General features: G+C 21.5%; 1 protein-coding gene across 1 annotated transcript, besides 1 other annotated feature; it reads left to right on the forward strand.

The window, feature by feature from the left end:
- Nucleotides 1-2,345: 2,345 nt before the first annotated feature.
- Nucleotides 2,346-3,671, forward strand: PGO_000930 (variable surface protein; the record flags this gene model as incomplete). Its single annotated transcript, XM_028690861.1, has 3 exons — nucleotides 2,346-2,372; nucleotides 2,584-3,375; nucleotides 3,504-3,671. 3 exons carry the CDS (start codon nucleotides 2,346-2,348, stop codon nucleotides 3,669-3,671), a joined length of 987 nt encoding a protein of 328 aa, XP_028546662.1.
- Nucleotides 3,672-14,024: 10,353 nt separating this feature from the next.
- Nucleotides 14,025-14,038: part of a sequence feature (assembly_gap, 14039..14099;~variable surface protein) that runs on past the window's edge.

A 14,038-nucleotide genomic window follows, 5' to 3' on the forward strand; every position in this document is an offset into this window, starting at 1 on the left:
TTTTGTAGTAAAAATATTTCTATCTTAAATACAATAAAAAAATTCATGATAATTATTTTTCTTTTATTTTATTAATTTATATATTATTAACTTACAAATATTGCGAAATAAATAGAAGTTATTTTGATTTTCCATTGTAATATAAGTTAAAATAGTACAGCTCTATTAATTCAATTAATATATATTATATCACCAGAGTATAGTATATAAATCTATATTGCATTATGTATTAAAATACTTTTCTTAAATAGTGATGTTCTAATATACCATATAATAGTCTTTATAGTTATCCTATGTGTAAAAAATTGATATTATTATTTTTTTATCAAATTGTAAAATTCTATTATCATACATAATATTGTGACATTTGTTACCTGTATATGTAAAAATATTGAGAATTTAGAACATATTCTAATAATTATAACCAAGGTAAACTATATATAATTTAAGAAACTTTATTTTATTAACGATAACATGAAGAATTGATTTTTTTTATATGATATATAAAACAATTCATAACTATGTTGCATATAATTTCACTCCATGTGAAAGAAAAAACTGATAGGAATCCATATATAAAAATTTTTATGTAACTCATTAGAATTATATATTTATTTATATGTATTTAGTTAGAGAGTACATATTGTAGTTATATGAGTTATTTGTTTTATAATATCTGCGTTTTTTGAATTAGTTATTTAATTTAACCTAGATGAAATATATGTAATATATGCTAAACTCATTATATTTTGCATTTTCTTTACATTACTTTAATTTATAATATAGCGAAAAAGAGAGATACATTTAATTATATAATTGTTTAATATTAATTGTAACATATTAAAAAATTGTTACTTTAAGGCAATATTTTAATAAAATTTTAAACGTATTAATTACCGTAATCATATATAAATAAATCAAAATATATTAAATATATTGGAATAGAGTAAATATAAAATAATCATTACATTCATTAAAAAGGCATAATATATTTTTGTTATAATTAATACACCAAAACAGGAAACATATAAATATTAGGATATTAATGCACGAACAAATCTTATTATAATTATATAATATAAAAAATATCAATTATATAAAATAACATTCTTTTGTCATTCATAAGTATATATATTATTTCTTAAAAACATTTTTGATTATTAAATAAGATTCCTATATATTTTTTTACTCTGCAAAATGAAATATTCATCCAATATGCAGTTGAAAAAAGGATACTCAATATTAAACGTACAATTTGAGTCATATCATTCAGAATAATTTATTATAGTAATACTCTTTATTATATTTGCATAATAAGGAAGTATATATTTAAAACAAATGTTGTTATTTTTAAAACTATATATATATATATATATATATATCACGTTGTGTGTTTTTCCTATTTAATTTTATACATTCATTATATTGAAAAAAATGTAATTTTAACGAAAACAATACATAAATAAAAAATGTAAAATAAAATATATAAGAGATTTTACAAAATATATTTTATTATTAGTTCAAATTGAAAAAATAAATGTATTCATTATATTATAAATTTTATATTTTATATTTTTGTAGCATAGTGTGTTATTATGTCATTAAATATTCAATTTTTGAATAACCTATAAATCACTATAAATATTACAATACATGTAAGGTATAAATAATAATAGAACACCCTATATTATAAATATATAAGTGAAAATAGAAGTGCTGAATTCAAATAAAATAAGGTTTTATTATACCTATAATATACAAGGAAAATATGAATAAATATATATTGATATATACATTGTATCTAAAATATTATAAAATATTAAATAATTAATGCGTTCAGTATAACACTTTTATATGTAACTAATATAAATTATAATAATTCATGCAATTATTGTATTAATTTTTTATATTACAAAAACCATATCACTAAATGTAAAATAATATATAATCAGATATCATATAACTTTAACTAGGAATTATGCACATTATTATAAGAAGTAAAATAAATGAAAAATTTAATATGTTTATATATATATCCAATACAAGAGTTCATATTAGTGTTATATTTTTTCTTCTTCTAATTGCTGTATTAATCAAATTTTTTTAATTTTACATAGAATGATATGTTATATATAACACTTCAAAAAGTACTTATATGTTATTTTTTTTAGGTAATATATTTAAATTTTCTATTTTTTGATATGAACAAGTAAAATAATACGTTATATATGGGAAAACATTATTAATATATTTTATATGGTATAGAGAACATAAATAAAATTGTTCGATAACATTCTTAAATGAATTCTATAATTTAATAAAAATATATAAAATATTTTGTTCATATGCTGTTTCTTTATATTTTAAAAAAAGTATTTATATACTCAAACATTTATTATTTTTTATTAATTATCTGATAAACAGTGTAATATAATCTAAGATGGGGAACAATATTGTACATTTTAATTATTTCCATATATTTTAGAGCATTATACTGAAACATCAGCTTCTACATATACATTTTTAAATGCATTATAACAGAATATAATTTTTCCTAAACTATTGTTTTATTCTTATTTTTAGTTTGAACCAATGGACATATTCTTTTCCGAATATAGTGAAATTATGGATGAACATAAAGGAACTACTCTTGTATGGAATGGTGATTGCCAAAAAATTAATGAAAATACCGTAAATATAAATATTTCTGGCATTAAAGATAATATATGCCATAAAGCTATGCCGTATCTATTGTATATACATGATGACTTTATTAAACATAGATATAAAGAAGGATTAAAATACTTGTATTTTTGGCTATGCAAGGAAAGACTAAATGATGTAAAAGATAGTGAAACTATAAAAAAACTTTATAATGAACTACTTAATGTATATAATAACAGTGAATTTGGTAGAATGAAACATCCATCTCTTGTGGATAATATTAATGGTGATGAATGGAAAAAAATTACAGATATATGTAATTTGAATATATATCTTAATGATGTAAAGGAATCTATATCTCAATCTCCTATGGAAGAAATCAAATGCAATTGCGCAAATGAATGTGCTCAAATATATATGGGTTATGAGGAATTATGTAAATCCGATAGTAAGTCTTATTTTTGCAAAACCTTAGAAAATATAAGAAACGTATATAATAATTTTCCACAATTGAATAAACATTGTACTAAAATTATTTTCAATCAATTACCTTCATTCATAAATCAGCACCAAATTATACCTAAATCCATGAATCAGCAAAATAAGATACCGTCTTTCAGAACAAATAAATCAGGTACTATTATAATTCTAACCCTTTTAATATTACTAATACCCATTTTTTTATTTGTTGTGTATAAGGTTAATTGTTATGTTTTTATATATATATGCATATATAATAAAATGATTTCTCAATTAATTTAAAATCAAAGAAAAAATATGCTAAAAAAAAAAAATATATTATTAGTACAAATTTTTTTTTTTTCTTAATTATGAATTAGTTCACCCCATATGACTCATTCTTACGTCGTGTAATAATAGGGATTAAAAACATGTGTCATACTGTCGATAAGGGATGGAATATGTTTGAGCCTAATGATATGTCCACAAATATTTCACGGAATAGCATATATAATATATTACATGATTCTACCAATTTTTATCATTAAATATATAATTTTAATAATATTTTTGACTTATTAAAGACTTAGAATGGTACTAGTATATTATAAGAAGAATGCTTCTATTAATTATGGTACGTAGAATTTAGTAATTCCTAAATTACAATATTGCAAAGGTAGAAATTAATTTGTCAATTTAAAAACTCAATATTTTAGAACATTCTATAATGGTATAAGTATTTAATAAGAAAATATGAATAAATAATGCACCCTTATAAATTTTATAACCTATAGTTTACATGAATAGTATACTCATGACTTATAATTTACATATTATAGTCAAAATAATATATAGTCTAATATAATAAATACATACTAATTAAAAATTTTTGTTGTAATTTAATTCAGCTGATATAAAGTTAATTTAAATAGATCATGCTATTCTATAGTTTAACATTATTTAACTGCCACCTTAAATCATGATGTACAAATGAATGATTATTATTTAATTATATCTCTTTTTATTACTTTTGTAATAATATTCAACACTAAGGACATCATATACTCCTATATATATGATAACAATATGTGAAACACTAGTACAGATAAGTTTATTTTTATATATAAGTACAGGAATTACATATCATCATTCATTTTTTACATATATTGTTTATTCATATTGTCACTTTTTGCACCAATTTATGCTTTTATTAGTGTTTTAAGAAATCTTCAAAGTATTTATAATTTATTGGTACTATAATAAACTTCAGTATGCTGACATCATCATTGAACAAGTTAAATGAGAGTATACAAAATTTTTTTTTAATTTTATATTATCTGTACAGTAAATATATATATTCATTAAATTAATGAGTCATCTGAAACATAATTTTATCACATAATTATTTATTTTCATAGAATTTTATGCTATTTCGTGCATAGTTATAAAAAATAGAAGATATGTGTAGTGCTACTTTGTATATTTAATATGCAGATTAATTAAATTTCCTTATAATAATATCCCCTAATCTCGAACACATTTTTCAATACACTATCTTTGATTTTCTTTCTCTTTTTTTAAAATGAAATTTGATGCATCATTAGAGCTTCCTTAATATTTATATATTTTTTATTTCTAATTTTTTCAATTATATTAAGTATACCCTATAATTATAATAATGAACTACATTATTACTTGAACTTAATAAATTTATTAGAATATGCCTATGTGATACCTTTGTCGTTACTCATCTTATAATATATTTAAATTTTTACCTGCTTAATGTGTGTATCCCTTTCAATAATAATTGTTGTTACATTTAATATTTTATTATTATTTTTATATTATGCTAATCTTCAATCAAAATATACCAGTCTAAAATAAGTCTAGTATAAAGAACTTTTAAGTATACTACATTTTTATGAATCTACTGTCATATAAATATTCTTTTGCTTTTACAGTCTATAATTAATATATTATCGTTATTATAATCCCTCTATTTCATTAATCTATTTATTCCTATGTTTTTTCTATTATATTATGGGTTCCTCATACAACTCTAGGAGTATTCATATTCATCTACACTTCATAAATTATTTTGTATCTCTACTTTAACTATATAAAACAGATTCGTGTTAAGAGAACTGCTAAATATAATTTTCCCATGTACTAATCTTTTTATAAAAATTCTGAGTCAAATTATGTTAGAAAATTATTTAATATCTCATTTAAAATTTTATTTTATTTTTCCCCTTTTGTTTCCATAATGCTGATCCAAATGAAGTACACTAATGTATAAAAGAAGCACAATATAATTATTTAGAATATAATAACATAACACAAATGAATTATTAATATTAACATAAATTATTACATATTTAACTATAATTTGTATTTACACTGTTGAAAAGATACAAAAATGTAATTGTTGCTAATGCTGATGCAACTAAGACAAAACTATATGAATGATACTGAATTAATATATTACGACGTGTTACTAGAATACTCGAAATACCATCTACTGATTCACTTAATATATTAGATGCGGAAGCTGAATCACGTACTGTATGTTCATATGACTTAATCTGATACTAACTTTTTAATATGAAATTTCATGTATCCATGTTTTTCATTTCTTGCACCCTGAAACCTGCTTTACATTAAGCTTAACTTAACTCCTTACAAGCATTTAAAATGGTCAGAAGAATATTTGGGTCAAATTTTTCTTTAGAATTAAAAATAAAGTTCCCAATTTTATTCAACATTTTCATATAGGCAACTAGTTCCCAAACCACCTTAATACTTGATGTAAATAAATTTAATATGCGTAAGAAATTTTAAATACATTTCCCATTTCTTTTTATCAAAACTATTTCATTTTGTATATTTATAATATCCAATATTATCATGTAAATTTTTCTATTCTTTCCAATTGATTAGGGGTTTCTGGTAAATAACATCAACACATTCCTACATTATATTAATTTTCAAATAATAGTGATGCTCATTTAACAGCTTTGTATCTAGAATATTCGTTTTTTAGTTCTTTCCTTATATAATGTTTCTTCCCTAATTTATTTTGTAACTTGTTCGTAATGTTTAACAACCATTTGTTGCATTAATTTCAATGTTTCTTTGATACGTACATATGATTTACAATCTTTTTTTGCAAGGTTTCTTATCCTCTTCGATAATGTTCTCTAAATTATTATATCAATAGCATTATAATTTATGATATGAAATTTAGAAAATACTCCATATTTTTTAAAGTATAGTAAACTTGAAAATTTTTCAAACGTTTAATTGGTTATGAAATATAAATAGTACTAAATAAATTTATTCTTCCTTATGAAATAGAGTCTCTCACTATTTTTCAAATTACAAAAAATATTGATATACTTGTCTATCTAAACATTAAAAGCATGAACATATCCTACCTATATTATTTATTGTTATCACCTCATTTTTATATAAGCTAACTACATGAAATAATGATGTTCGTATATTGGTGCCCATTTGTTAATGGTATTTAATAATATAAAATGTACTGATAAGATATTCATCACTTTAAATTTTTTATAAAAATAAAGATATAAATTATAAGGAAAAATATTATTTAACTAAAACCAAGCTTTTCTATTGTTTTATTACTCCATATAAAATGAAATTTTTTAATTATTCATGAATTTATTGGGTAAATTATTCTTCTGCATATGTATAAGTACAACAGAGTATCATATAACGCTGTACATAATATGCAATATATCAAACCATTGTCATTTTCTCTCCATACAATATGTAACTTGTACATGTCTTTAATGAATATTTGTATCTTTTAAAATATCGTCTATCAAAAGGGCTTCTTATAATAATAAGTATACCTTCAGTATATAATTCATATCTTCATTTTTTCTTTAAAAAAGAGTATCTCTTTATTATTATTCTATTATCGCATTTCAAGCGTTATTAATGTCAATTATTTAATTATACATTTTTCAAAACAGACGCGTTAAAATTTTGGTGTCACTATGACATAAGTATTCATCATAAAATGATAAATGTAATATAAGTTATTTTATTTCTGTTTCTTGTATAAATGGCAAAAAAATTGTCACAAAGTTTTATAAATTCTATGGACGTGTTATTAATTATTGTGAATTTTACAGTAAATAGTATAGCATCGCTGCTCATACAATTTATGTACTAGAAAAATGTGTTTCCTTCCAGTACCCAATTTTAGACATCCGATAAATAAGCGATTAAATATTAGTATTTTTCTATATACATATAAAATAAATTTTTTTCGATAAATGATATGAAAAAAGATGGTATTTTATTTAATTAATAATTACAAAAAAATTAAAAAGCAGTTTTACACTTAAAAGAATTTTGCTCTGAAGATCACTATGATATAAAATCTTTTATATTTTCCCTTAAAAGGAATTTAATTTTATTGATAAATAAAACACATCTTGCATGTATTTTTTCTAAATATTTAATTTATTTCTTTTTCAAATAACCATAGAAGCTCTAAATATACGTTATTAAAAAATATAATATACAATGTATTTATTACATTTCTTTTATTAAACTCTTACTGTAATTAATCATGTGCATTTTATTTGTTTTAATAAAAACCATATGAAATAATTATGTTAGAGAATTTTAAAAACATTTTACATTATGCATATATTAATTGAGCATACAATTAATAGCTTTTTTTAAAAAATAATTACTGTAATTTATTATTTTATATATGAAATTGAATGTTATTTTTTTGACCTTGCCCAAATGAATACAGATAATTTGAAGTGATATTTCATTCCATTCTTTTTCATTCTATTTATAGTGTAAGTCAGATTTATATATACATATAAAGCATAAAAATATTTTTGCACTTGTGTGCACATTATGTTAATCAAATATCCCTTAACATATGATTATCTTTGCATTTATTTACTTCTGCATATTGATCTTATTTTGATTTTGTTTGATGATTTTTTATCATAAAACATTAATCTTACCTAATGTTCAAATAATCAAAATAATAATGGGAAAACAACGATGGAATCATTATAATTAATGTCAAGAACTTCAATCTACAATTTGCAAAACACTGGCATTCTTTCAATATAATGTGCACATAACATATTAAGATGATTTCAAACCATCAAATTTTATGGGAGGGGGAGGAAATATTCTTTTACAAAGTGCCCTGAAATTTGAATAATAACTAATAATATATTTGGAAAAGCTCAAGACGATTAACAAAATAATTCTTTGTATTGTGAAATATAAAAAGATATTTTCCTTAATGATTAGTAAGCCATTAATTGCAATAGGAAGAGTATAAAAAAAATTTGTAGATGGACACATACGACAATAAATGAACTTATAGTCAAAATTCCTTATTTAAGACATTTATAAACGGCATAAAAATGATCAGTTTCTCATTATAAATTAAAAATATTTTAAAAACATAAAAAATATGTCTAAAAATACCATAAAATAACCAAATGAATAGACACATATATATAACAATCAAAACATAGAAAATATTTAAAAAGGAACATAAAAAAATGAAGTATTTATTTTTACATTATGGAATTAGACACATTACGTTAAATATAACTTATACGAATAACAAATATAAAAGGAACATATTAATATCACTAAATATTGAATGAACATATATGAAAGCTAAAATAGTGAATTATTAATAATATACATTATTCTACTGAATGGAAACTATGACTAAATAATGAAGAATTTATTATTATTCATGTACACAATTAACGCATGAGAAGTAAAATAATATATTGCTTTATAGAGATTTATTATATATATAGGTTTTGTTATACACAAAATAGACAACCTAGGAAAAAGAATTAATCTTATTATGAGTATAATCAAGAAGAAAATAGTAAAATCATTGGACTGAAATAGTATCTAATAAATCTAATGCCAATAAGAAATGATCCAGTTTAAGATCTTTTCAAACTATAAAAAATGTTTTTTAAGACAATCATATCAAGATTTTATAATTCAACATTATTATTATTGAGATAAATTAATAGGAAAAATATTGAAATAACATTAAATAAAAAGGGTGATACACACCAACATACAAATGATCATATAAAGAAACTATAATAAACTATTTTAATGAATTATTTAATTGAAGTATAGTTAATTTTAAATACATAATTTTAAAAATATTGTGCTTAAATATTTCAAATATAGCCTAAGTATAATATTTATAACGTAAATGTAAAAATTTTATATATCTAACAAAAAAATTAATAAATTGTTAATTTAAAGCAAAATAACTGTATTCCCATTTAGAACGAGAAAAATTAATAATAATTTAATTGTGTTTATCGAACGCAAATGTTGCAAGGAAATATTAGAATAATATAGAATGAACTGATTTATTATATTATCATTATATACACCACATATTCTATTAGCATACTCTAGGAGATTAAAGTGTAACACTTAATTTATATTTTTTAGTACAGATTATATAAAAAAAAATTTGCAAACATATGTTATGAGTTTTCAAAAAATTGAATATTGTTTTTATATATTTATTTATTAATTTTAATTATATTAATACTTCTTTGTATACATATACTTTATAACATATTAATTATGTTCTAAATAAAATCAATGATTCTAAGTGTTCAAATATTCAGATATATAGAAAGTAGACATATGTAAATGGGGGAACTGTTTCTAGAAAAATAAATTGAACACATACACACATAAAAAATATAGATCCATGATTTTCGATATATACCACTTCTAATACATTTTAAGTATTTAATGGGAATTTTAGTTATAAATAGTTTTTATGATAATAAAATGAATTTACATATAATTTATATATTACATATAACTTATCTTTATATTTAACATTATAGGATTCAAAATATATCAGCGTAGTAATAATGAAAGAGTTGTATAAGTACCCAATTCTTAATATCACACCTAATTGCAACTGCATTTCTTTTAAATATTGACATTGTTTATAAAAAATCAATTAAACATTAAATGATAAATGAGTTTATATGGACATATAGAAAATATTAAATATATATGGTGTCTTAATATTATAATAAAAAAAATATATATATATAACAATTTCTAGAACAAGTCTTATTTAACTTTTATGTGTCACTTAAGTGAAACCTTTTACATTCAATATATAAATTTATTTTTGTATTTAATATATATGATCATTACATTTCTATATATATTTTACTATCATTTAATGTCTTTAAAACAAGTTTTTGTATACAGTTTCATATACTGTATATATATAATGTATAACTATATAGTAAATTCATTAAACGTATATTTCTAATTTTATTATTTTACTTGTATTGATATAAATAATTATGTGTTCAAATATTATTACTTCAAATTATTTTTGTATTTCCTATGGAAGCAACCTAATGATATTTTATATAAATTGAATTATATTATTTATGAATACAATTATTTGTACATCCCTAATTTTATTAATATAATATCATTATTCCAAAATATTAAATTATCTTAGCAAAATGTACCCACGCATAGTCATAATTAATGTTATAGTATTAATTGTTTAAGCGAATTAAAAGGGAATAGAACTAAAATAAAAATTAAATGCAAAGAATGCAAGCTACAATTGATATTTCCTATTATAGAAACCAAGGGTCTGTGTTTGAGTATTGTCAAGAGAAATATTTCGAATACTTATCAGAATTTAAAGAAAGATGTAATGATTTTGATAAAAATAATTGTGCAGATATATGCACAGTATGTAATGGATTATATAAAAATATATACGAAGTAAAAACAGAGTGCCATGCACATATTTCTGACATTATTGTTCAGGATGTAGAAAATGAGATAGCTAATTTTTGTAAACGATGTACTGGTGAATGCAAATACAGTGTGAATACGCCATGTTATAATGATAAAAATTCTACATTAAAATCAGATGAAGATCAATTATGTGAAGAAAATAATGTTAATGAAAAAGAAACAGTATCAGAAACACAAAATCTTAATACCCAACCACAAATGGAGATAGATTCCCCTGAACTGAAAGCTACAGAAACTAATGAATCTCCTGAAAAACATGAAACACATACTGTTAGATATAAAGCAAATTCAGAAAATAAAATTTCATATAATAAACAACAGGAATCAATGAATACAGACAGTTTTGTTAAGAATAAAGATGATTCAGCTTCACCAATTAATAATGGTGATATTACTACACCTACAAAATTAGAGACTACAGGAGAATCTTTATCTTTCACAAATGAATCAGAAAATAGAAGATACTCTCCCATTGAAAACACGAAATCTTTGCAAGTAATGCCTGTTGAGGTGTCTAATTCAGGTGATACCACACAAGTGATTGTTTCTAATGGGGATCCCTATATAAATGAAATGCAACATTCTCAAAATATTACTCATGAAGCTGATAAAAAGTAAGATCATAAAATTTTAATGAAATTTACGATGTAAGAGCTACTTATTACAATGCATTTGCTTCTAGAGTGCTTGATAATATACCTCCTCTTAAAAGTTTGATAAATCACTTAGGCACTAGTGGTGTTGAAGAACCTCTCGGAGGTATTAGTAACCCGTCTACTAATCCTGAAGCTAGAAATGATCCATCTCCTGGTATAGAAGTTTACAAGGGCAATAATTCTAATGTTATGTCTACATGTCATCGGATTTCTGTTAACGAAGTTGCTGTTTCAGATGAAAATGTACCTATAGATGCTACTAAAGATGTTTGTGACAACGGTAACTATGGTAATGTCGTTAATGAGAGATTTACGCTCAGTGGAACATCTACTGGTACAACTCATGATGCTGTTTATCCAAATGTGAAAATTCACTTACCGTGGTCATATATTATAATCCACATTCTAAAATATGTAATGAAATTTCAGGAACATATTATAATGAGAAATCTCATGGAAAACATACAATAGAAAGTGAAATTGGTTTAAGTTTTTCTGTGGCAACAGATGCTACGTTTACCACTGGTAGAGATATTTCACAAGAAGAATCTAATGAAAATGGAGACTGGATACCATATAAAAAATATACCATGATGGCTTTAGTGCTCTTGTCAATTATTTTGATACTGATAATACTTACAAAGGTAAACTAAATTATGATATAATAAAAGAATTATGCTTTAATTTTTAGTTATTTACATCAATTAAATTGACATTTTATAATTTTGTTATTTTTTTCAGTACACCCCCTTAGGAATGATATTTACAAGGAAAAAAAAAAAGAAAAAAAAAGGAAACCAAATGAATGAAAAATTACAAAGGGTACTATTTGGATCTTCAACAGCTAGAGAAAGAAGCGTCCAATTTGCATATAGCTATTTTGATTATTAAATATAACTATCAATAGTTGTTTTTAAGAAAATGATAAACCAAAAAATTTTAAATGTGAAGTATATATTAACTAATATTTTTGTTTTTTCAATATCTATTTAATTATATTTTTTTTGTTTTAAGATATGGCAAGGCATTAAGGCTGCTTTTTTAAAATTTATAAACATAAATAATTTATATGTTAATTTTAATTACAGGATGGTAATAATAATAAAATATTGCAATGGTGTATATTTCATTGAATTTTTTTTGTTCATTTGGTATGTTGTGAAATTATTTTAGAATTTTTTAAGCTAAAATATTTCTTTTCTTAGTATATATATATGTAATTCGATTCGATTTGAATTTTGATTAACCCTTTTTCTGCATGCAGTTTTTTTTTTAATATAAAACTATGATATAGTGAATATATTTTAAGCATATATGAATCGTATTTTTTGTCCTATTTAACATAAACTGAATAAAAATGCCTTATATTGTCAAAAAATATTTGTTTATATTAAACAATTAATTTATCACAAATTATTGCAAACTTATAAAAAATATAATGCCAAATAGTAACTGATTATAAATTGAGTTTGAGTGATGTTTTCTACCTACACAAAAACATAGTATAAGAACTAGTCATGCAAAGAAGAAATAAATAGAAAATATTTACAGTCATTTTGAAGCCATTAATTAAATAATAAAAGAAAAACAAAAATAAATCTGCCATTGAAATATATTCTGAATACAACAACTTCTAATAAAAGGATATTTTAAAAATAAACTAAAAATTATGAAATAAATATTAAGAAAATGAATTTAAATATAACGAATGTAATTCATATTATATATTAAAGGGAAAAAATATATTATGAGCATAATAGTTATTTACTTATGTACAACATGCATTATTACAAAAGTAATTAGAGTTAGAATAACAAAATAAAAAAAAAAAAAACACCAAAATATTCAGTAAAAATGAATAAAAAATAATAGGTATTATAATATATATTCTTAAATTATTATCATATAATATATATTGCTAGGGTTCATCATCACCACAAAATAATATATGTAACAAAAAAAAAACATGTTACTTATGTACCAAAACAATAATATACTAAAAAATTAACAATAAATAGTAAGACATAATAACAGATGCACGCATTGAAGCATAAATATAATTCTGAAATATTATACATTTTGGAATTCTTATATATATAATTTTTACTATATGTTTATGCGTATGATGAAAAAAATATATTGTAATTTTAAAAACAATACTTATTTATATAATAAATATATTGATTTAAAATTATTATTGTATTATTAGGAAAAAAATAATTCCTTGCCTTTTCATAGATGAATAATTATGTACAACACTACTCATAATACAGATATATATAACAAAAATGTTCCTTTGTGTTCCCTAATTAGAACTATTATATATTACTGTATGTTACATTAAATCTTCTAGGTGAACCTAAATCTTCAGGAATCGTATA

This window comes from Plasmodium gonderi, assembly GCF_002157705.1.
Source record: "Plasmodium gonderi DNA, contig: Pgo-contig_93, whole genome shotgun sequence".
In the NCBI taxonomy this organism is placed as follows: domain Eukaryota; phylum Apicomplexa; class Aconoidasida; order Haemosporida; family Plasmodiidae; genus Plasmodium; species Plasmodium gonderi.